The 26,174-nt window shown below is 39.0% G+C and overlaps 1 protein-coding gene and 1 long non-coding RNA gene across 3 annotated transcripts in view; one reads left to right on the forward strand and one right to left on the reverse strand.

The window, feature by feature from the left end:
- Positions 1-26,174, forward strand: part of NMD3 (NMD3 ribosome export adaptor) — a 67,210-nt gene that overhangs the window by 21,901 nt on the left and 19,135 nt on the right. For both annotated transcript variants that reach the window (XM_053710106.1, XM_053710107.1), the window contains exons 9-12: positions 5,119-5,215; positions 7,750-7,867; positions 12,321-12,466; positions 25,358-25,470. In XM_053710106.1, coding sequence (XP_053566081.1) covers positions 5,119-5,215; positions 7,750-7,867; positions 12,321-12,466; positions 25,358-25,470 — 474 coding nt within the window. The remainder of the gene's footprint in view (positions 1-5,118; positions 5,216-7,749; positions 7,868-12,320; positions 12,467-25,357; positions 25,471-26,174) is intronic.
- The window catches only part of LOC128656280 (uncharacterized), a 285,310-nt gene that overhangs the window by 7,824 nt on the left and 251,312 nt on the right, over positions 1-26,174 (reverse strand). The gene's annotated exons all lie outside the window — the stretch shown is intronic.

Genomic DNA, 26,174 nt, shown 5'->3' on the forward strand with positions numbered 1-26,174 from the left:
CATCTGAGCCAGAAGATACTACAGGAAAACCTCTGCCTGCTGGATCTACCAAAGCTAAGTGTATCTGCTGTAAACTTTTGGTAGCTATTCCTCCAGCTGTTGTTTGTATTAAATGTCATGACAAACTTGTTAATGCAGATAATATTTCCTTTAGTGATGTACCATTGCCTGTTGCAGTTCCCTCAACATCTAAGGTGCAGAATGTTCCTGATAACATAAGAGATTTTGTTTCTGAATCCATAAAGAAGGCTTTGTCTGTTATTTCTCCTTCTAGTAAACGTAAAAAATCTTTTAAATCTTCTCTCTCTACAGATGAATTTTTAAATGTACACCATCATTCTGATTCTTTGGACTCTTCTGGTTCAGAGGATTCTGTCTCAGAGATTGATGCTGATAAATCTTCATATTTATTTAAGATGGAATTTATTCGCTCTTTGCTTAAAGAAGTACTAATTGCTTTAGAAATAGAGGATTCTAGTCCTCTTGATACTAATTCTATACGTTTGGATAAGGTTTTTAAAGCTCCTGCGGTTATTCCAGAAGTCTTTCCTGTTCCTAATGCTATTTCTGCAGTAATTGCTAAGGAATGGGATAGATTGGGTAATTCATTTACTCCTTCTAAACGTTTTAAGCAATTATATCCTGTTCCGCCTGACAGGTTAGAATTTTGGGACAAAATCCCTAAAGTTGATGGGGCTATTTCTACCCTTGCTAAACGTACTACCATTCCTACATCAGATGGTACCTCGTTTAAGGACCCTTTAGATAGAAAAATTGAATCTTTTCTAAGAAAAGCTTATCTATGTTCAGGTAATCTTCTTAGACCTGCTATATCATTGGCTGATGTTGCTGCAGCTTCAACTTTTTGGTTGGAAACTCTAGCGCAACAAGTATCAAATCGTGATTCTCATGATATTATTATTCTTCTCCAGCATGCTAATAATTTCATCTGTGATGCCATTTTTGATATTATTAGAGTTGATGTTAGATTTATGTCTCTGGCTATCTTAGCCAGAAGAGCTTTATGGCTTAAGACTTGGAATGCTGATATGGCTTCTAAATCAACTCTACTTTCCATTTCTTTCCAGGGAAACAAATTATTTGGTTCTCAGTTGGATTCTATTATTTCAACTGTTACTGGTGGGAAAGGAACTTTTTTACCACAGGATAAAAAGTCTAAAGGTAAAAACAGGGCTAATAATCGTTTTCGTTCCTTTCGTTTCAACAAAGAACAAAAGCCTGATCCTTCGTCCTCAGGAGCAGTTTCAGTTTGGAAACCATCTCCAGTCTGGAATAAATCCAAGCCTGCTAGAAAGGCAAAGCCTGCTTCTAAGTTCACATGAAGGTACGGCCCTCATTCCAGTTCAGCTGGTAGGGGGCAGGTTACGTTTTTTCAAAGAAATTTGGATCAATTCTGTTCACAATCTTTGGATTCAGAACATTGTTTCAGAAGGGTACAGAATTGGTTTCAAGATGAGACCTCCTGCAAAGAGATTTTTTCTTTCCCATGTCCCAGTAAATCCAGTGAAAGCTCAAGCATTTCTGAATTGTGTTTCAGATCTAGAGTTGGCTGGAGTAATTATGCCAGTTCCAGTTCCGGAACAGGGGATGGGGTTTTATTCAAATCTCTTCATTGTACCAAAGAAGGAGAATTCCTTCAGACCAGTTCTGGATCTAAAATTATTGAATCGTTATGTAAGGATACCAACGTTCAAGATGGTAACTGTAAGGACTATATTGCCTTTTGTTCAGCAAGGGAATTATATGTCCACAATAGATTTACAGGATGCATATCTGCATATTCCGATTCATCCAGATCATTATCAGTTCCTGAGATTCTCTTTTCTAGACAAGCATTACCAATTTGTGGCTCTACCGTTTGGCCTTGCTACAGCTCCAAGAATTTTCACAAAGATTCTCGGTGCCCTTCTGTCTGTAATCAGAGAACAGGGTATTGTGGTATTTCCTTATTTGGACGATATCTTGGTACTTGCTCCGTCTTTACATTTAGCAGAGTCTCATACGAATCGACTTGTGTTGTTTCTTCAAGATCATGGTTGGAGGATCAATTTACCAAAGAGTTCTTTGATTCCTCAAACAAGGGTAACCTTTCTGGGTTTCCAGATAGATTCAGTGTCCATGACTTTGTCTTTAACAGACAAGAGACGTCTAAAATTGATTACAGCCTGTCGAAACCTTCAGTCTCAATCATTCCCTTCGGTAGCCTTATGCATGGAAATTCTAGGTCTTATGACTGCTGCATCGGACGCGATCCCCTTTGCTCGTTTTCACATGCGACCTCTTCAGCTCTGTATGCTGAACCAATGGTGCAGGGATTACACGAAGATATATCAATTAATATCTTTAAAACCGATTGTTCGGCACTCTCTAACGTGGTGGACAGATCACCATCGCTTAATTCAGGGGGCTTCTTTTGTTCTTCCGACCTGGACTGTAATTTCAACAGATGCAAGTCTCACAGGTTGGGGAGCTGTGTGGGGATCTCTGACGGCACAAGGAGTTTGGGAATCTCAGGAGGTGAGATTACCGATCAATATCTTGGAACTCCGTGCAGTTTTCAGAGCTCTTCAGTTTTGGCCTCTTCTGAAGAGAGAATCGTTCATTTGTTTTCAGACAGACAATGTCACAACTGTGGCATACATCAATCATCAAGGAGGGACTCACAGTCCTCTGGCTATGAAAGAAGTATCTCGAATTTTGGTTTGGGCGGAATCCAGCTCCTGTCTAATCTCTGCGGTTCATATCCCAGGTGTAGACAATTGGGAAGCGGATTATCTCAGTCGCCAAACGTTGCATCCGGGCGAATGGTGTCTTCACCCAGAGGTATTTCTTCAGATTGTTCAAATGTGGGGGCTCCCAGAGATAGATCTGATGGCCTCTCATCTAAACAAGAAACTTCCCAGGTATCTGTCCAGATCCCGGGATCCTCAGGCGGAGGCAGTGGATGCATTATCACTTCCTTGGAAGTATCATCCTGCCTATATCTTTCCGCCTCTAGTTCTTCTTCCAAGAGTAATCTCCAAGATTCTGAGGGAATGCTCGTTTGTTCTGCTAATAGCTCCGGCATGGCCTCACAGGTTTTGGTATGCGGATCTTGTCCGGATGGCATCTTGCCAACCATGGACTCTTCCGTTAAGACCAGACCTTCTGTCTCAAGGTCCTTTTTTTCCATCCGGATCTGAAATCCTTAATTTTAAAGGTATGGAGATTGAACGCTTGATTCTTGGTCATAGAGGTTTCTCTGACTCCGTGATTAATACTATGTTACAGGCTCGTAAATCTGTATCTCGAGAGATATATTATAGAGTCTGGAAGACTTATATTTCTTGGTGTCTTTCTCATCATTTTTCTTGGCATTCTTTTAGAATACCGAGAATTTTACAGTTTCTTCAGGATGGTTTAGATAAGGGTTTGTCCGCGAGTTCTTTGAAAGGACAAATCTCCGCTCTTTCTGTTCTTTTTCACAGAAAGATTGCTATTCTTCCTGATATTCATTGTTTTGTACAAGCTTTGGTTCGTATAAAACCTGTCATTAAGTCAATTTCTCCTCCATGGAGTTTGAATTTGGTTTTGGGAGCTCTTCAAGCTCCTCCGTTTGAACCTATGCATTCATTGGACATTAAATTTCTTTCTTGGAAAGTTTTGTTCCTTTTGGCCATCTCTTCTGCTAGAAGAGTTTCTGAATTATCTGCTCTTTCGTGTGAGTCTCCTTTTCTGATTTTTCATCAGGATAAGGCGGTGTTGCGAACTTCTTTTGAATTTTTACCTAAAGTTGTGAATTCCAACAACATTAGTAGAGAAATTGTGGTTCCTTCATTATGTCCTAATCCTAAGAATTCTAAGGAGAAATCATTGCATTCTTTGGATGTTGTTAGAGCTTTGAAATATTATGTTGAAGCTACGAAATCTTTTCGTAAGACTTCTAGTCTATTTGTTATCTTTTCCGGTTCTAGGAAAGGCCAGAAAGCTTCTGCCATTTCTTTGGCATCTTGGTTGAAATCTTTAATTCATCTTGCCTATGTTGAGTCGGGTAAAATTCCGCCTCAAAGAATTACAGCTCATTCTACTAGGTCAGTTTCTACTTCCTGGGCGTTTAGGAATGAAGCTTCAGTTGACCAGATCTGCAAAGCAGCAACTTGGTCCTCTTTGCATACTTTTACTAAATTCTACCATTTTGATGTATTTTCTTCTTCTGAAGCAGTTTTTGGTAGAAAAGTTCTTCAGGCAGCGGTTTCAGTTTGAATCTTCTGCTTATGTTTTTTATTAAACTTTATTTTGGGTGTGGATTATTTTCAGCAGGAATTGGCTGTCTTTATTTTATCCCTCCCTCTCTAGTGACTCTTGTGTGGAAAGATCCACATCTTGGGTAGTCATTATCCCATACGTCACTAGCTCATGGACTCTTGTTAATTACATGAAAGAAAACATAATTTATGTAAGAACTTACCTGATAAATTCATTTCTTTCATATTAACAAGAGTCCATGAGGCCCACCCTTTTTTGTGGTGGTTATGATTTTTTTGTATAAAGCACAATTATTCCAATTCCTTATTTTATATGCTTCGCACTTTTTTTCTTATCACCCCACTTCTTGGCTATTCGTTAAACTGATTTGTGGGTGTGGTGAGGGGTGTATTTATAGGCATTTTAAGGTTTGGGAAACTTTGCCCCTCCTGGTAGGAATGTATATCCCATACGTCACTAGCTCATGGACTCTTGTTAATATGAAAGAAATGAATTTATCAGGTAAGTTCTTACATAAATTATGTTATTTACACTTTTTGAGTCACCAGCTCCTACTGAGCATGTGCAAGAATTCAGAGTATACGTATATGCATTTGTGATTGGCTGATTGCTATCACATGGTACAGGGGGAGTGGAAATATGCATAACTTTGAAATTTGTTATAAAAAAAATCTACTACTCATTTGAAATTCAGAGTAAATGCTATTGTATTGTCTTGTTATCTTGCATTTGTTGATTATGCAAATCTACTGTGTTTTACTGGTCCTTTAATCAATAAAGTAATGTGTTCATTTGTATTTTTAGCGGGAAAAAAAACATTTTAAATTATTTTTTGCTACCCTTTTTGTTAAGGTCCAAATCTTCACAACGATTGATCTCGCATGATGTCCATACTAATACTTATAATTACAAGAGCACCTTTTCAATGGAAATTGTTCCAGTATGCAAAGTAAGTTTCAATACAAATTAACCCCTTAAGGACCACAGCCCTTTTCTATTTTCTGGCCATTTGTGACCAAGGCAATTTTTTTACATTTCTGCGGTGTTTGTGTTTAGCTGTAATTTTCCTCTTACTCATTTACTGTACCCACACATATTATATACCGTTTTTCTTGCCAATAAATGGACTTTTGAAATATACAATTATTTTCATCATATCTTATAATTTACTATAAAAAAGTTATAAAATATGATGAAAAAATGGAATAAAAACACACTTTTTCTAACTTTGACCCCCAAAATCTGTTACACATCTACAACCACCAAAAAACACCCATGCTAAATAGTTTCTAAATTTTGTCCTGAGTTTAGAAATAGCCAATCTTTCCATTTCCTTAGCTTTCTTTGCAAGTTATAGGGCAATAAATGCAAGTAGCACTTTGCTATTTCCAAACCACTTTTTTAGAAGACAACCCAAAGTATTGATCTAGGCCCATTTTGGTATATTTCATGCCACCATTTCACCGCCAAATGAGATCAAATAAAAAAAAAAATAGTTTTACTTTTTCACAATTTTTTTCACAAACTTTAGGTTTCCCATTAAAATTATTTACAAACGGCTTGTGCAATTTTGGCATAAATGGTTGTAAATTCTTCTCTGGGATCCCCTTTGTTCAGAAATAGCAGACTTATATGGCTTTGGCGTTGTTTTTTGGTAATTAGAAGGCTGCTAAATGCCGCTGCGCACCACACGTGTATTATGCCCAGCAGTGAATGGGGTTAATTATTAGGGAACTTGTAGGGTTAATTTTAGCTTTAGTGTAGTAGATAGGCCTCCCAAACAGCTCTCTTCCCCGCCATCTTAAAGTGAAGGTCAATTTTGACAAATAAGTGCCCTGTTTTTAATAATCCTATTAAAAGCAAGGGCACTTTTATTCATCAAAATTGACATTTCAAGCGTTTTCTTCAAAAACTTACCTTTTAATCCTGAACGCTGCTCCATTGATTCCCCCGGGCCGTTGGAAATCTCTGCTTACGTCATAAATGACTAATCCGGCTTCCTCCAATCCTCCTGGGAGATCATGGCCTGAGGGAACGCCGTGATTGGAGGAAGCCGGATTCGTTCTTTTGGACCTGCGAAGAGGACATGCGACAGGCGGTGGAAGAGCTGCAGCGGCTCTCAGGATTAAAAGGTACGTTTTTGAATAAAACGCTTGAAATGTCAATTTTGATGAATTAAAGTGCCCTTGTTTTTAATAGGATTATTAAAAACCGGGCACTAATTCGTCAAAATTGACCTTCACTTTAAGTACTGTCAGAAAGTCTGCCAGTACATAAATGTTTTTTTTTTATTTATTTTTTTATCTTTTTCTGTAGTGCAGCTGCCCCTCCTCAATAGCCAACCGCCCCCTCCCAGATCACTTAGATAACCCCTCTCCTCTTGGCGCGCCCCAGTGAGTCCCACCTTGTGCGTGCGCCCTAGTGAGTTCCCCCTTGCGTGCACGCCCACGCACCTGATCCTGCCACCCCCCCCGATGACTTTCCACCCATCGATGGCCGCCCACCCTCCTCCCTGCAACGGCTCCCACCTCTCTGCATCGGACATCGATGGCCACAGAGTGACTCTCTCTGCATTGGATGGCTAAAAAATGTTATTGCAGGATGCCTCAATATTGAGGCATCCCTGCAATAACATGAAAGCGGCTGGATCGCTTCCACCACTTGAAAACACCGACGACGTACAGGGTCGTTAAGGACCTTTTTTTGTAGGACGTACCCTGTATGTCGTTGGTCGTTAAGGGTTTAAACTAAAACGACTGCCATTGTGTAGTTTATATTTGTAATGTAGCATTTCTAAAAGCAATGTTCATTCTAATTTTCTGCTGCACTTAACCTAATAAGGGTCTGCTGTTTTTTAACGCAGAATCAGAAGCAAAAAGCTTTAGATATTACATATCTAATTTGCATATCCTACCCAGAATCCTCTGGTGCATTGGTAACAATGTATACAGGGTATTTCTGAAGTAAGGCAAGCTGGGATACTTGCCTAGATGTGCAAATTGCTTGTGCATCAATTGTATTGCTCTTACTAATATTTGAAAAGACGTCACCAGTGCAAGGTTTTCTAAACCAGAGTTTAACTTTATGAACCTACCTAAATGAGCATGACCCATTATGTCAATGTTTTTCAGTGTTACAAATTTTGATACTGCTTTACAAATAGATATTATTATTGTTTTTATTGCCTTTTCTGACCGCATAACATTTTAAGAAAAATTGTTATAAAACAACATGCTATTTCCGTAATATTTTGTTTCTTAAATAATGTGAAATAAATTATTATGTTAGTGGTTTAAAGTAATAGCTTTACTTTTCAATGTTGTGTATTTTAGTATAAAATGTGTCAGGTTTAACAATCCATATGACCAATTTGTAACATTTTTTTTTGTATATTTATTAGGTTGAAGCCATGTTTAGTAGAGTAAAAAAATAAAAAAAAAAATTACTCGCATAAAAAATAGATTTATTTTTTTGTGTTCACAGGACAATCTTGTATGTCTCTCTCCAAAACTGGCACAGAGCCTTGGAAATATGAACCAGATTTGTGTGTGCGTTCGTGTAACAAGTACCATTCACTTGATTGATCCCAGTACACTGCAAAGTAAGTTTGTGCTTTTTTTTTTTTTTTTTTTTAATATGGTTAAAGGGACATAAAATATTTTGAGATTGCACTAATAAAATGTTTAATTCATTATTTAGTTTGCCCCCTTTTTCTATAATTGAATTATGAAAATGTAGGTTTCCTGTTTAAAGTGGAAGTGCACACTACATACTTAAAGGGACACTAAACCCAATTCTTTTTTCATGATTCAGATAGAGCATGCAATTTTAAGCAACTTTCTAATTTACTCCTATTATCAATTTTTCTTCGTTCACTTGCTATCTTTATTTAAAAAGCAGGAATGTAATGCATAGGCGCTGGCCCATTTTTGGTTGAGGACCTGAGTTATGCTTGCTTATTGGTGTCTAAATGTCAGCCACCAATAAGCAAGTGCTATCCATGGTGCTGAACCTAAAATGGGCTGGCTGCTAAGCTTTACATTCCTGCTTTTTAAATAAATATAGCAAGAGAATGAAGATCTTTGATAATACAAGTAAATTAGAAAGTTGCTTAAAATGTCATTCTCTATCTGAATCCTGAAAGAAAAAAATGTGGGTTTAGTATTTTACACAGCTATTGGCTGCACACTATAGTGACCTATTTATAACCGTCCCTAATGAGCTGGAAAAGAGAAGGAAACCTATGTTCCAACATGGCTGCGCCATTGCTTTGCAGGCAACTAATTACAATTTGAAAAATACTTCTGGCTAATCTTTGCTTTGAATACATGATTCTGTCTAGCATTTATTATTAAGGGATAAGTGCTATTTTTCTGTAATTACATTTGTATAATGTAGAAATAATTCTATTTAAAAAAGTTTAAATTGAAAATACACCGTTCTGTCTATTTTAAAAAAAAAAAACAAAGATTTTAAACCTTCCTTCCAACAAAACCTGAAGCTCATAGCCAAGATGATGCTGCCACCGTAGCATAAAAAAACCCTGGTTTCTACATATTCTACAGCTGATAGCCGTCTTCCTAAGTAGGATTCTGGTTTGAATTCTGCATTGTTATTTAGTTTTTTTAGTTAGAGTACTATTAATTGTTCTATAAACCTGTCTCAGCTGACGGAATTATTATGTATTATACCCCCAGGTGCTATTAATTCACTCTGAAACCACCATTGCAAATCCCTCTTAACTCTATTTTTACAAATTTCTTAGACATCGTAGGGCTTAATTCTTGGAAGTGGTCACTTGTTGTGGAGGGGGATTACAGTGTGTAGCGGGTTTGCATGGGTGGGTTTAAGGGACATGATTCAAATAGAGCATGCTGTTGGCTGCACATATATGCTGCTTGTTATTGGCTTTCAGCTAACTCCCAGTAGTGCATTGCTTCTCCTTCAACAAAGGATTCAAAGAGACCTAAGCATTAGATAATCGGAGTAAATTGGAAAATTATTTACAATTGTATGATCTATCTAAAAAAACAATGGGTTTCATGTCCCTTTAAGGTTGTAGCATTAGTTTTTGGTGTTTGTGGCTTGGTGGTGGTCACAGTTGGGGGTTAAAGCGGAAGGTATAGCTAGTCATATTTGTGGGCTGTTGCATTTGTGGCTATGGAAAGCTTCTAGTTATCGTTCTATTGTGTGTCAAGTACTTTCTGGACAACATTGTATAGCCATCACCAGCTTGTATTTGTGACATAAGGCAGAATGGATCAGGATTTGATCATAAACAAACTCCATGCACTGGAGCAGTTAAAATAGACATTTATTCTATCTCCATGGCCTTGCATCACAAGAACAGTGTTTTAGACAAATTGCCCATAATTATATCTTCTGAAAAACATTGATATTGTGTTTATGATTCTTTTGGTGCCAAAATTACATAACCCAATCATATCTTGCCACCTAGTGGTTTTCAAAATTTACTACAACCTATATCCAAGCTCAGGTTAGGACTGTCTAATATACGAAAAACGCTGCGGTAGGTGGGCCCACCTACCGCAATGTTTTTCGTATGTGAGATAGATCACAGGGAGCCACTGTGTTTGGATACGTTGGTGTTACACCTGTAGTTTTGCAATATTGTTTATGCCATTCTGGCTCTAACCACAACCTCTGGGGACTGTAGTCTTTTTGATGAATTACGCTCTAGAACAGACAGCCCTGTGGAGCTTGGTCCAGTCGGAAAGACAGGAGCATACAAGCCAGTATCATATTGATCATATTGATGTGCAATATAAGTGTACCTCAGCTTTATGTGAGGTGTTTTATTGTGAGTGTGTATTTGTCATTTTTATTAAATGCTGTTTTAACGTCATTATCTACGCTTAGATCTGCTCTTTGTGTGGTGCTTCTTCCCCCACCGATTTGTATTTAAACAAAGGAAAATGTGAATTCTTGGTAATGTTGTGGAAATCATTTTAATATTTCCTAATGTACATAGGTCACTCTGTATGATTGGGGATCAAGCACATGCAAATACTTGATTTAGACCGAGCATATAATCTTAAACAACTTTCCAATTTACTTCTATTATTTAGTTTAATTCCTTCTCTTGTTATCCTTTGTTTATCTAGGAAATCTCAGGCGCAGCAAAGAACCTAGGTTCTAGCTACTGATTGGTGGCTGCATATATATACTGATTGTCATTGGCTCACCCATGTTTTCAGTTAGAAACCAGTAGTGCATTGCTGCTCCTTCAACAAATGATACCAAGAGAATGAAGGAAATGTGATAATAGAAGTAATCTGGAAAGTTGTTTAAAATTGTATGTTCTGCCTAAATCATGAAAGAAAAATGTTGGGTTTCATGTCCCTTTAAAGGCACAAAGGTACCTTTTGCTAAGTAAACCTATTTCTGTTATGAATATTAGCCGTTGCGCAATAGGCGACGAGGTATCCTAGCATGGTCTTTGTTAGTTTTACTTACATTATTTCCTATAAAAATATTTTAACCTGTTTAAATGCTGCTGTTTCATATACAGGATAGAAAAGATTCACGTTATATGCCCTTTTAAAGGGACTGTAAATGCTTTGATATTTTAATATAACAAGTTTAATTACGTAATATAAAACTACTCTATTTTAACCATTTTCAATGTTATTTAGCTCTGAAAAGCTTTTCTAATTCTTAGAACTGAAAAAACACATTGGCTTATCCATGTGAGGCAAGCGGTGGCTGGTGTAAAAAACCATTGTAGCAAATAAGATATTTGTGTAGACTTGCTATAAGAATAAGGTTTTACTGTACATTTAAGCATACATTGGTACACCTCAAAGTCCTACTGAAGTAGTATGTGGAACACAGCTTGATTGCAGTGTACTCGGTTTTAAGGGACATGAAACTCAAAACATTTCTTTCATGATTCAGATAGAGCATACAATACGTTAAACAACTTTCCACATTAATTATATTATCTAATTTGCTTTGTAGTTTTGATATCCTTTGTTGAAAAGCATACCTAAGTATGCTCAGGAGGTGGGAGCTAGCTGCTTATTGGTGGCTTCACAAATATCTTGTCATTGACTTACCAATGTGTTCAGCTAGCTAGTACATTGCTATGCTCCTTCAATAAAGGGTACTAAGAGAATGAAGCAAAATGAATTATAGAAGCAAATTTTGTAAAATTATTTAAAATTGTATGCTCTATATAAACAGTGAAAGAAAAGTTTTAGTTTTCATGTCCCTTTAAGCACTTTGAGATTGTAATATGAAATGTTTTATTAAAGGTATTAAAAAACAAACCCTTTAAACCAGTAATTGATGCCTACTGTTTATGCCTTGTAACATCTGGATCTCCATTTATTCTAACCCACATCTTTTTCCAGTCAGGTGCAACTTTATTTTATTGTCACTCTCCAGCCACATCTTGTATTTGTATATTCTTTATATATATATATATATATATATATATATATATATATATATATATATATATATATATATATATATATATATATATATATATATATATATATATATATATATATATATATATATATATATATATATATATATATATATATATATATATATACTCATTCTCTACAGCTTCCTGTATTTATGTTTCTGATTGTTAAGTATGATACAGGTACAAATGCCCAAATCCGGAATCCTGAAATCCAAATTTATTCCGAAATCCAAACTTTGAATTTTTTGTTTTTAAACATAAAAAAATACTATTGTCCCTGCCTGTAAGTCACAATCTTCTCTTCCTGTGTCTTTGGTTTGTTAATTTGTGATCTTAAAATGTAAATAATAGTCCATATTTATTTAAAACAAATATTACATGTATTACCTTTCTGATTACAGTTCTGTACTATCTTTCTGAGGGTATTTATGTATACAAAAGTAATAAAAATGATATATTACACCTGGTCCCATCCCCTCTCTCAACTGAATATTTTTGCAAATATTCCAAAATCCAAACTATTCTGAAATCTAAACCTTTTTCCTGTCGCAAGCAGTTTGGTATAAAGTGTTTTCTACCTGTATTTCTTTGTCAGTTGCTGAAGTGGATGGAAACACGTACTGGCGCAATCCATTCCACAGCTTATTCCATCCTAAACAATTGGAAGAGTTTATTGTTATGGACACAGACATTATAAGAGACCGAAAACAAGGAGCTGGGGCAGGCATGAGATCAAACAAAGTATGTACCATTTTCTTTTAGTATGACTAGCCTGCAAAGTTAGTCCTTTAGGATATGATTGTTAGTTTAATATTTCTTTATTGAAAATTTTCAAAATACATTCAATTAGTAACACAGAAGTCCTCCATATTGTTTACATTGCATAGACATTTTAGAGATACAATATAGCATAATATTGATTATAACCGTTTCTATTTCACAATGCAATTTTATATAATCGGACCAGCTATTCATCCGTCTTTTTACCTTCATGGAGGAGACTAATCATCTCTATAGAAAATCAAATACAATTACAAACAAGTACAAGCAAAGAGTGTGCAAGCTGGAAATAAGTGTGTTTCAGATTTGCCAACCTCCTGATTGCTTTATTCACCACCTAAGCAATCGATTAGGATATCTAAAAAAATACAAAGTGTTTGGAAGTGGCGCCAATCAAGGCTCTCTGAATATTAAGAATAAAAAGTAGTTTACTATGATATAGATATATAAATAAAGCAAATTGCTGCAGCTGTAAGTTTGTAAGAAATAAAATACAATTTATTAATACATTGGATAATAATCGCAATCAATGGAAAATAAAAATTAAGTCACTATTTAAAACTTCAATCAGTCACTATCTGAAGACACCGGTGTCTACTCTAAAACTTTACTGAAAAGTACAATTTGACCAAATAAATAAAACAATCCTTAGAGTTAGGTAAATTGAGATTAAAACATTAGGCAATAATAATAGCATCACACACTGTTCATGTCTTTACAAATACCGTTGACCAAGTCAGGGTTGGGAACTCAGACTTTAAGACTTGATGGTCTGGGTATCCAATTCCTAAAAATGTGTTTTTTGCTTGTTACAAAGTATGAAAAGTGTTTCATACTTTGTAACAAGCAAAAAACACATTTTTAGGAATTGGATACCCAGACCATCAAGTCTTAAAGTCTGAGTTCCCAACCCTGACTTGGTCAACGGTATTTGTAAAGACATGAACAGTGTGTGATGCTATTATTATTGCCTAATGTTTTAATCTCAATTTACCTAACTCTAAGGATTGTTTTATTTATTTGGTCAAATTGTACTTTTCAGTGAAGTTTTAGAGTAGACACCGGTGTCTTCAGATAGTGACTGATTGAAGTTTTAAATAGTGACTTAAAGGGACAGTCTACACCAAAAATTTTCTTATTTAAAAAGATAGATAATCCCTTTATTACCCATTCCCCATTTTTGCATAACCAAACAGTTATATTAATACACTTTTTACCTCTGTGATTACCTTGTATCTAAGCCTTTGCAGACAGACTCCTTATCTAAGTGCCTTTGACTGACATGCAGTGTAATCAATCAGTGAAGACTCCTAAATAACTTCACGGGAGTGAGCACAATGTTATCTATATGACACATGTGAACTAGCACAGTCTAACTGTGAAAAACTTTCAAAATGCTCTGAGCTAGGAGGCGGTTTTCAACTGTTTAGAAATCAGTTTGAGCCTAGCTAGGTTTAGCTTTTCAAAAATACCACCAAGGGAACAAAGCAAATTTGATGATAAAAGTAAATTGGAAAGTTGTTTAAAATTGCATGCCCTATCTGAATCATGAAAGTCTAGTTTTGACTAGACTGTCCTTTTAATTTTTATTTTCCATTGATTGTGATTATTATCCAATGTATTAATAAATTGTATTTTATTTCTTACAAACTTACAGCTGCAGCAATTTGCTTTATTTATATATCTATATCATAGTAAACTACTTTTTATTCTTAATATTCAGAGAGCCTTGATTGGCGCCACTTCCAAACAATTACAAACAAACTTAACATGCCCTATGGCAAACAAACTACAACATATACTAAAAGTAACCTAAAACTGGCAGTTGATGTATCTTCTTCGAAAATCGATAAACGAGGCCTTATAAGGACCCAGTGCTTACAGTATTTACTATTATGTCTAGATATATCCCACTTCTGGGCAAAATGGATATCCAATGACTTCCGACATATTGCGCCTTTAATATTATTCCTGGGTAGCAAGTCCTCTATATGAGTCCCAGAAGAATAACATATCATTATATAACTGTAATCGATTACTCCCAAAAAAATAATATCTTTCCAACTTTATTAAATTGTGTACTTTTTCCCTCCAAGTTTCTACGGAAGGAGTTACCCTAGATTTCCAGTGAGAGGCAATCAACAATTTAGCTGCGTTAATCATTATCTGCACTAGATTTCTTTTTATTATGCATTGTACCTCCGTATATATATTAAATAAACAAACCTTAGGTGACAATGAGAGATTGCTGGAAATTACCAAATTAACCTCCCTCAGTATTAGCCTCCAGAAATCCTGAATTATGTGGCAGGACCACCATACATGGCCCAAATCCCCCACTTCCAGATTACATCTCCAACATCTGTTAGAAGCCTTCGGAAACATATGTTTAAGCCTATGTGGAGTAACGTACCACCTTAGCATAATTTTATAATTATTTTCTAAGCCTTGTGTGGAATGTGCAGAGTGAGCTGTGCTTAGAAAGATATCTGCCCAATCTTTGGAGCTGAATTTTACACCCAGTTCCCTTTCCCAGGCCCTGGTGAAGTTGTGAGGTTTTGGGGCTGTCGTTTTCAATAATATTTTATACAAGTGTGATATAATTCCTCTTAGTGGGAGACCAGTAAAACACATATTTTCAAAGACAGTTAGGGGTCTAATAATCTCTTTCTTTGTGGGTATTAATATAGTGGTTTACCTGATGGTATGATGATTGTTAGTTTAAAGGGACATTTTTTCTAAAAAAAAGTGCCGTTCCATAAATGCTGCTGCTTATATATTGATAGTGTTGCATGGAGAATAAATGCCACTGTACTGGAATTGATTGTTAGTCTGTAACCTGCTCTTAAATCATACTTAAAAGGACAGATTACTCAAAAATGTTCTCCCCTTTAATTTGTTCCCAATGATCCTCTTTACCTACTGGAGTGTATTAAATTGTTAACAAGTATTTCCATTACCCTTATATTGGCGTTTTAAATAGTTTATTTAGCCTGTGGTATCCCCATCCATCCTGAAAGTTTTTGGCCTCAAGGCCAAGCTGTGTTAACACAGCCAGTAGAAGAAATTACACTCCCAGTGGGTTATAGAAGAGATAAGGTAATAAATGTTAATTTCTTTTACAAGCTATGACGAGTCCACGAATTTCATCCTTACTTATGGGATTATGCCTCCTGTTTAGCACGAAGTGGCAAAGAGCACCACAGCAGAGCTGTATATATAGCTCCTCCCTTCCTCCCCCTCCTGTCATTCTCTTTGCCTGTGTTAGTGATAGGAAGAGGTAAAGTGAGGTGTTAGTTTAGATTCTTCAATAAAGAAGTTTTTTATTTTAAAATGGTGCCAGTGAGTACTGTTTTTCTCAGGGAGAAATCATCAGTCATTTAATCCCTAAGAGTAGTGGAGACATTTTATTTTTCTGCCCTGATGTTGATGATCTTAGCAAACGTTATCTTAGATCCATACTGGTTCCCACAGAGCAGCTGAAGGTAATGTAAAGAAAAATCTTCAGTGCGGAGAATGGTGTCATGCTACAAGCAGCATTGAGGTATGTTCAGTCTTTTGATTCTGGGGAGACTTGATACATCAGAACAGGCTGACATTATCCCTGGGGAGGGGTAATTAGTATACACTGCAAGAAAGAATGGTGTACCTGGAATTCCCTTTATTGTACTTATTTAATATTGTGCTGTTTTCACTTTAAATTTTCTCTGTGGGCTGACGCTGGTAGATGCGGTTCTGACTTATTTTGAGGTTATATCTGGCTGACAGGGGACTTTATTATTTATCTGAAATGCGCTTTATAAGAGGGGCACATGGCTTTTGTATATGGAGACCGACATGCGGGTCTTGGTACGGCTAAGAGTTACGCCCACGGTGGGCGGGGCCTATTTTTGCGCGCTCAGCTGCGCAGTGTTTTTTCCGGATCGGAAGCAAAGTCCTGAGGCTCCGGTGGGGCCTAGCTCAGTTTTGCAATCGTAGGGCCCAGAGAGTCTTGAGACCGGTTTCTTCAGTGTGATCTGGGGGCAGGTAGGCGCCGCAGCAGAGCTGTGGCGAGGTGCAGGGGCCTGAATTGCTATAAATTTATCAAGCTCATAAAGTAGTTATTAATTGATATATTACATACCCTAACAAGTGGTGCATTATTGTTAAGCTATTTTGGGCACATTAGGACATTTTTTTACTGCTGTAAACGTTATTTTTGTGATAACAGAAAGATTGTTGTGCTTTTATTATTTAAAGGCGCAGTACACTTTTTTTTTTTGTAAATGTTTTGACTTCAGAGTACAATATTTCAAATAAAGAACGACTATTATTGCTAGTCTGTTTAACATGTCTGAACTTGAGGAAACTACTTGTTCTATGTGTTTTAGATGCCATTGTGGAACCCCCTCTTACTTTTTGTCCCTCATGTACTGAAAGGGCATTTCAGTGTAAAGAGCGGATTCTCTTTAAGGAGAGTGTGCCTAAGGATGATTCTGAGTCTGATGAGAATCAGGGTATGCCGCTACTTTCTCCCCAAGCGTCACAACCTTTAACGCCCACCCAAGCGACGCCGGGTTCTTCAACCGCGTCTACTTCATTTACTCTGCAGGATATGGCTGCAGTTATGTCAACTACCGTTACAGAGGTTTTATCTAAGTTGCCAGTGTTACAGGGCAAACGCAGCAAGACAGAAGTCAATTTGAATCTGGGGGTCAGGGAACTTCTGTCTGAGGGGGAACTTTCTGATTCGGGAAGTGTGTTACCTCAGACGGACTCGGACGTCATGTCCTTTAGATTTAAGCTGGAACACCTCCGCCTGTTACTTCGGGAGGTTTTAGCGACTCTGGATGACTGTGACTCTCTATTGTGGTTCCACCAGAGAAATAGTGTAAGATGGACAAATATTTAGAAGTGCCTGCTTACTCTGATGTTTTTCCGGTTCCTAAGAGAATTTTGGAAATTATTATGCGGGAATGGGAAAGACCGAGTATCCCGTTCTCCCCTTCTCCTGATTTTAAGAAAATGTATCCCATAGCTGACACCGTCCAGGACTCTTGGCAAACAGTCCCTAAGGTGGAGGGAGCTATATCTACCCTAGCTAAGCGTACTACTATTCCTATTGAGGACAGTTGTGCTTTCAAAGACCCGATGGATAAAAAATTGGAGGGTCTTCTAAAGAAGTTATTTATTCATTAGGGTTTTCTGTTACAGCCGACGGCCTGCATTGTGCCAGTCACAACTGCGGCGGCCTTCTGGTTTGACGCCTTAGCAGAGTCTCTTAAGACTGAGACTCCTTTAGAGGAAAATTTAGATAGAATTAAGGCTCTTAAGCTGGCTAATTCTTCTATTACTGACGCCGCCTTTCAGATTGTCAAGTTGGTGGCTAAGAATGCCGGATTTGCCATTTTAGCACGTAGAGCGTTATGGTTAAAGCCTTGGTCTGCTGATGTGTCATCTAAGTCGAAGCTTTTGGCTATTCCTTTCAAAGGGAAAGCCCTATTTGGGTCTGACTTGAAAGAAATTATTTCTGACATTACGGGAGGTAAGGGTCATCTCCTACCTCAGGATAAAGCAGCTTAACCTTTCGGAACTTCAAAGGAGTCCCAGCTTCTTTTTCCGCTAAACAGGAAGACCCAACCAGGCTTGGAACAAGGGTAAACAATCCAAGAAGCCCACTGCTGCTCCCAAGACAGCATGAAGGGGCGGCCCCCAATCCGGGACCGGATCTAGTAGGGGGCAGACTTTCTCTCTTTGCCCAGGCTTGGGTAAGAGATGTTCAGGACCCCTGGACACTGGAAATCGTGTCCCAAGGGTATCAACTGGAATTAAAAAATTATTTCCCAAGGGGGAGGTTTCTTCTTTCACGATTGTCTGTAGACCAGATAAAAAGAGAGGCGTTCTTACGTTGTGTAAAAGACCTCTCTACTATGGTAGTAATTCGTCCCGTTCCAACACTGGAACAGGGGCAGGGGTTTTACTCAAATCTTTTCGTGGTTCCCAAAAAAGAGGGAACGTTCAGACCCATTTTAGATCTCAAGAGTCTAAACAAGTTTCTCAGAGTTCCATCCTTCAAGATGGAAACTATTCGAACAATTCTACCATTGATCTATGAGAGTCAATATATGACTACCGTGGACTTGAAGGATGCATTCCTTCATATTCCTATCCACAAGGATCATCATCAGTTCCTAAGGTTTGCCTTTCTGGACAAACATTTTCAGTTCGTGGATCTTCCTTTCGGGTTGGCCACAGCACCCAGGATCTTCACAAAGGTTCTAGGGTCCCTTCTGGCGGTTCTCAGGCCGCGGGGTATTGCAGTGGTGCCTTATCTAGACGATATTCTGATCCAGGTGTCGTCTTACCATCTGACAAAGTCTCATACAGACATGGTTCTGTCCTTTCTGAGGACTCACGGGTGGAAGGTGAATCTAGAAAAGAGTTTATTAATTCCACAGACCAGGGTTCCCTTCCTAGGAACTCTAATAGATTCCATATCCATGAAAATTTTCTTGACAGAGGTCAGAAAGTTAAAGATTGTAAATACATGCCGAGCCCTTCAGTCCAATCCTCAGCCATCAGTGGCTGTGCATGGAGGTAATTGTATTGATGGTGACGGTAATGGACATCATTCCTTATGCTCGTTTTCATCTCAGACCACTACAACTAAACATGCTCAGGCAGTGGAATGGAGATTATGCAAATTTGTCTCCTCAGATAGATCTGGATCAGGAGACAAGAGACTCTCTTCTTTGGTGGTTGTCACTGGATCATCTGTCCCAAGGGACGTGCTTCCGCAGACCCTCCGTGGGTGATAGTGACAACGGACGCCAGCCTACTAGGTTGGGGTGCAGTCTGGAATTCCCTGAAGGCTCAGGGTATGTGTACTCGGTCAGAGTCTCTCTTCTTCCAATCAATATTCTGGAAATGAGAGCAATATTCAATGTGCTTCGGGCTTGGCCTCAGTTGGCTTCGGCCAAATTCATCCATTTTCAGTCGGACAACATCACGACTGTGGCTTGCATCAATCATCAGGGAGGAACAAGAAGTTCCTTAGCGATGACAGAAGTATCCAAGATAATTCGGTGGGCGGAGGCTCACTCGTTATCTGTCAGCAATCTACATCCCAGGAGTGAACAACTTGGAAGCAGACTTTTTAAGCAGACAGACGTTTCATCCGGGGGAGTGGGAACTCCATCCGGAGGTCTTTGCCACCATGATTCTCAAATGGGGTAGACCGGAATTGGATCTGATGGCGTCTCGTCAGAATGCCAAGCTCCCAAGATACGGATCCAAGTCAAGGGATCCTCAGGCTGAACTGATAGATGCCTTGGCAGTGCCTTGGTCGTTCAACCTAGCTTATGTGTTTCCACCGTTTGCTCTCCTTCCACGGGTGCTTGCTCGGATCAAACAGGAGAGGGCTTTAGTAATTCTAATTGCGCCTGCGTGGCCTCGCAGGACTTGGTATGCCGATCTAGTGGACATGTCCTCTCTGCAGCCGTGGAAGCTTCCATTGAGGCAGGACCTTCTCATTCAAGGACCCTTCCAACACCCAAATCTAGTTTCTCTGCAACTGACTGCTTGGAGATTGAACGCTTGATTCTATCTAAGCGGTGGTTCTCTGATTCGGTCACTGATACTTTGATTCAGACACGTAAGCCTGTTACTAGAAAGATCTACCATAAGATATGGCGTAAATATCTTTACTGGTGCGAATCAAAGAGCTACTCATGGAGTAGAGTTAGGATTCCCAGGATTCTGTCTTTTCTCCAAGAAGGATTGGAGAAAGGGTTATCAGAAAGTTCCTTAAAGGGACAAATCTCTGCTTTGTCAATTTTACTACACAAACGTTTGGCAGATGTTCCAGACGTTCAGTCTTTTTGTCAGGCTCTAACCAGAATTAAGCCTGTGTTTAGACCAATTGCTCAACCCTGGAGTTTGAATTTAGTTCTTAATGTTCTTCAAGGGGTTCCGTTTGAACCCATGCATTCCATAGATATTAAGCTGTTATCTTGGAAGGTTTTATTTTTGGTTGCTATTTCTTCTGCTCGTAGAGTTTTCAGCGTTACAATGTGACTCGCCTTATCTTATCTTCCATTCTGATAAGGTGGTTTTACGTACCAAACCTGGTTTCTTCCTAAGGTTGTTTCTAATAAGAATATTAATCTGGAAATTATTGTTCCTTCATTATGTCCTAATCCTTCTTCTAAGAAGGAGCGTCTGTTGCATAACTTGGACGTGGTCCGTGCCCTGAAGTTTTACTTGCAGGCGACTAAGGAATTTCGTCAATCATCTTCATTATTTGTTTTTTTTTTCTGGAAAGCGTAGGGGCCAGAAAGCTACGGCTACCTCTCTTTCTTTTTGGCTGAAGAGTATCATCCGTCTGGCATATGAGACTGCTGGACAGCAGGCTCCTGAAAGAATTACAGCTTATTCTACTAGGGCTGTGTCTTCCTCATGGGCATTTAAAAACGATGCTTCTGTTGAACAGATTTGCAAGGCTGCAACTTGGTTGCCTCTTCACACTTTTTCCAAATTTTCCAAATTTGATACTTTTGTTTCTTCCGAGGCTGGTTTTGGGAGAAAGGTTCTTCAAGCAGTGGTGCCTTCCGTTTAGGTTCCTGTCTTGTCCCTCCCTTTCATCCGTGTCCTATAGCTTTGGTATTGTATCCCATAAGTAAGGATGAAATCCATGGACTCATCATATCTTGTAAAAGTAAAGGAAATTTATGCTTACCTGATAAATTTATTTCTTTTACGATATGACGAGTCCACGGGCCATCCTGTCATTTGTAAGACAGGTATTTATTTTTGTTAAACTTCAGTCACCTCTGCACCTTTGGCTTTTCCTTTCTCTTCCTAACTTCGGTCGAATGACTGGAGGGGGAGGGAAGGGAGGAGCTATATATACAGCTCTGCTGTGGTGCTCGTTGCCACTTCCTGCTAAACAGGAGGCGTAATCCCATAAGTAAGGATGAAATCCGTGGACTCGTCATTTCGTAAAAGAAATTTATCAGGTAAGCCTAAATTTCCTTTTTCTCCTACATTGGTGTGTCCGGTCCACGGCTTCATCCTTACTTGTGGGATATTCTCTTCCCCTACAGGAAATGGCAAAGAGAGCACACAGCATGAGCTGTCCATATAGCCCCCCTCTGGCTCCGCCCCCCAGTCATTCTCTTTGCCTGCTCTGAACAAAAATCTTGGTCGGCGGATGTGTCGTCCAAGACAAAACTGCTTAATATTCCTTTCAAAGGTAAGACCCTTTTTGGGCCAGAACTGAAGGAGATTATTTCAGATCATCAGTTCCTAAGGTTCGCCTTTCTGGACAAACATTACAAGTTCGTGGCTCTTCCGTTCGGTTTAGCCACTGCTCCCAGAATTTTCACAAAGGAGCTAGGGTCCCTACTAGCGGTTCTAAGACCTAGGGGCATTGCGGTGGCACCTTACTTAGACAACATCCTAATCCAAGCGTTGTCCCTTTCCAGATCAAGGGCTCATACAGACATTGTATTAGCCTTTCTCAGGTCTCACGGGTGGAAGGTGAACGTAGAAAAGAGTTCCCTGTCCCCGTCTACAAGGGTTCCCTTTCTGGGAACAATAATAGATTCTGTAGAAATGAAGATTTTTCTGACAGAGGTCAGAAAATTAAAACTTCTAAACGCTTGTCAAGTTCTTCAATCTATTCCTCAGCCTTCCATAGCTCAGTGCATGGAGGTAATAGGACTAATGGTTGCAGCAATGGACGTGGTTCCTTTTGCTCGAATTCATCTAAGACCATTGCAACTGTGCATGCTCAAACAGTGGAATGGGGATTATGCAGACTTGTTTCCCCAGATTCAAGTAGACCAGGTAACCAGAGACTCACTCCGCTGGTGGTTGACTCAGGATCACCTGTCTCAGGGAATGAGTTTCTGCAGTCCAGAGTGGGTCATCGTCACGATCGACGCCAGTCTCTTAGGCTGGGGCGTGGTCTGGGACTCCCGGAAAGCTCAGGGTCTATGGTCTCAGGAAGAGTCCTTTCTCCCGATAAACATTTTGGAACTGAGAGCGATATTCAATGCGCTCCTGGCCTGGCCTCACCTAGCGAAGGCCAGATTCATAAGATTTCAGTCGGACAACATGACGACTGTAGCGTACATCAATCATCAGGAGGGAACAGAGAGTTCCTTGGCGATGACAGAGGTATCCAAGATCATCAAATGGGCGGAGGATCACTCCTGCCACCTATCTGCAATCCACATCCCAGGAGTAGACAACTGGGAGGCGGATTATTTGAGTCGTCAGACTTTCCATCCGGGGGAGTGGGAACTCCACCCGGAGGTCTTTGCCCAGTTAACTCAACTATGGGGCACTCCGATAATGGATCTGATGGCGTCTCGTCAGAACTTCAAAGTTCCTCGATACGGGTCCAGATCCAGGGATCCCAGGGCGACACTAGTGGATGCGTTAGTGGCGCCTTGGTCGTTCAATCTAGCTTATGTGTTTCCACCGTTCCCTCTCCTTCCCAGGATCAAACAGGAGAAGGCCTCGGTGATCCTAATAGCTCCTGCGTGGCCACGCAGGACTTGGTATGCAGACCTGGTGAATATGTTATCGGCTCCACCATGGAAGCTACCTTTGAGACAGGATCTTCTAGTACAAGGTCCATTCGAACATCCAAATCTAGTCTCTCTGCAACTGACTGCTTGGAAATTGAACGCTTGATTCTATCTAAGCGTGGGTTTTCAGATTCAGTTATAGATACTCTGGTTCAAGCCAGAAAGCCTGTGACTAGGAAGATTTACCATAAGATATGGCACAAATATATCCGTTGGTGCGAATCCAAGGGTTTTTCTTGGAGTAAAATCAAAATTCCTAGGATTCTTTCCTTTCTCCAAGAGGGTTTGGAGAAAGGTCTGTCAGCTAGTTCTCTAAAGGGACAGATATCTGCTCTGTCTGTCTTGTTGCACAAACGTCTGGCAGCCGTGCCAGATGTACAAGCGTTTGTACAGGCGTTAGTCAGAATCAAGCCTGTTTACAGACCTATGACTCCTCCATGGAGTCTAAACTTAGTTCTTTCAGTTCTTCAAGGGGTTCCGTTTGAACCTTTGCATTCCTTAGATATTAAGTTACTATCTTGGAAGGTTCTGTTTTTAGTTGCTATTTCTTCTGCTAGAAGAGTTTCTGAATTATCTGCTTTGCAGTGTACTTCTCCCTATCTGGTATTTCATGCAGATAAGGTAGTTTTACGTACCAAACCTGGTTTTCTTCCAAAAGTAGTTTCCAACAGGAATATTAACCAGGAAATAGTTGTTCCTTCTCTATGTCCGAATCCAGTTTCAAAGAAGGAACGTTTGTTACACAACCTAGATGTGGTCCGTGCTTTAAAATTCTATTTAGAAGCAACAAAGGATTTCAGACAAACATCATCTTTGTTTGTCGTTTATTCTGGTAAGAGGAGAGGGCAGAAAGCTACTGCTACCTCTCTTTCTTTTTGGCTGAAAAGCATCATCCGATTGGCTTATGAGACTGCCGGACGGCAGCCTCCTGAACGAATTACAGCTCACTCTACTAGAGCTGTGGCTTCCACATGGGCCTTCAAGAACGAGGCTTCTGTTGATCAGATCTGTAAGGCAGCGACTTGGTCTTCTCTGCATACTTTTGCCAAATTTTACAAATTCAATACTTATGCTTCTTCGGAGGCTGTTTTTGGGAGACAGGTTTTGCAAGCCGTGGTGCCTTCCGTTTAGGTAACCTGACTTGCTCCCTCCCTTCATCCGTGTCCTAAAGCTTTGGTATTGGTTCCCACAAGTAAGGATGAAGCCGTGGACCGGACACACCAATGTAGGAGAAAACAGAATTTATGTTTACCTGATAAATTTCTTTCTCCTACGGTGTGTCCGGTCCACGGCCCGCCCTGGCTTTTAGTCAGGTTTGAAAATTTTTATTCCATACACTACAGTCACCACGGCACCCTATAGTTTCTCCTTTTTCTCCTAACCGTCGGTCGAATGACTGGGGGGCGGAGCCAGAGGGGGGGGGCTATATGGACAGCTCTTGCTGTGTGCTCTCTTTGCCATTTCCTGTAGGGGAAGAGAATATCCCACAAGTAAGGATGAAGCCGTGGACCGGACACACCGTAGGAGAAAGAAATTTATCAGGTAAACATAAATTCTGTTTTTCATTGTTCTCTCCAAGTATTGGTGATTGGTTTATGGACAGATATAAGATAAAGAAGCAGGTATATTTTACACAATGTGATAAAGTAATAAGATCTGATTATACCTACAAGCTCAACCCATTTTATTAGGTTGTGGCTTCAAAACACAAAATCAGCTAATTCATATACACAAATAAGATTTAAAAAAGCAAATCTCATACATTTTATACTCTGCAGCTGGTAAAAAAGTAATTGGAAACACATTAAGGGAAAAACATTTTTACAGTATACTGGGCCATAAAAGTCTAAAAATCATATGCTGTAATCTGTTAGCAAAGGGTTTAAACACTTGGTAGAAGTACCACTTGAGACTAGCAGCACTACTACTCCGTGTTTAACCCCTTAGAGTAATTATTTTTACTATTATGGCCCTTTAAATGATTAAAATCATTACCATTTAAAGTGCTTGGAGCCAAACATTTGTATTTTAATTGTTCGTTTACTTATTTGAAAATTAAACATATTTAAATAAAATAATCCGTCATATGTAACAGACAACTGTGGGATTTCATTGATCCTGTATAAAACGTATGCTATTGTGTAAATCAGATTATCAAAACATAATTACTTAACACATGTGTCTATTAGATGAATTGGGCTAGAAATCTAGCAAGCTCTGGTTTATAACTTGTATTACGGCATTGTTAATTTCTTCTTTATTTGCTTGTGAACAGCACACACTTGCTGAAGTCTGGGTGCAAAAGACATCGGAAATGAACACCAACCAGCAGTATCATTGTCGTACTCATTTAGGGCACCTTCTCTCCCACGGTGACCTTGTTATGGGGTAGGTATTCTGATCTAAACATAGAAACGTTTCACACCCAGTATGAACCAGAAAGGCAATAGAATCTGCCCATGTATTCTGAAGTGTAGGCTCAATTAGTTTACAGTAGACATATCCCCTGATTCTTACTGTATTTGTGATGTCTTGTTTATGAAACAGACATTTTTCTATAAATAAGTTCATATGCAGATGACTTCTGAACCTGGTATACTTCTGTTCGTGATCATGACCCCTTTGTTTTAGTATTGGTCTTCATGTGAGAAATGCTTACATCCTCTGCTTTATTAAATCCATTTATATACTTAAATGAGTCTGTCAAATCATCTCTTTCCCTTCTGTTCTATAAGATGAACATATTAAGGTCATAAAGCATTAATATGTAAGTTTTATTTTTGTGTGTGTACCATTTCAATGGTTCTCCTTTGTACAGTTTCTAGTGAATAAACAATCGAGCATCCTAATGACCTTACCTACTGCATAGACTGTGCATTCGCTTTATTCTGTGCAAATTCACATCTTTACGTTTTGCATTTTCACACAAAGAAATCCAGCTCTGAAAAGAGCCGAAATGCCTCTGCCCATGGCCATATTAGTGATTTGTTGTGCACCGAATACAGCAAATGCCTGTCTAATAAAGCATTATTTACTAGTCATGCACTTTCTGAAATTCGGCAATCATTTGGATGCGGGTAGCAGCGTTTGGC

Source organism: Bombina bombina, chromosome 4 (assembly GCF_027579735.1).
Source record: "Bombina bombina isolate aBomBom1 chromosome 4, aBomBom1.pri, whole genome shotgun sequence".
Lineage (NCBI taxonomy): Eukaryota > Metazoa > Chordata > Amphibia > Anura > Bombinatoridae > Bombina > Bombina bombina.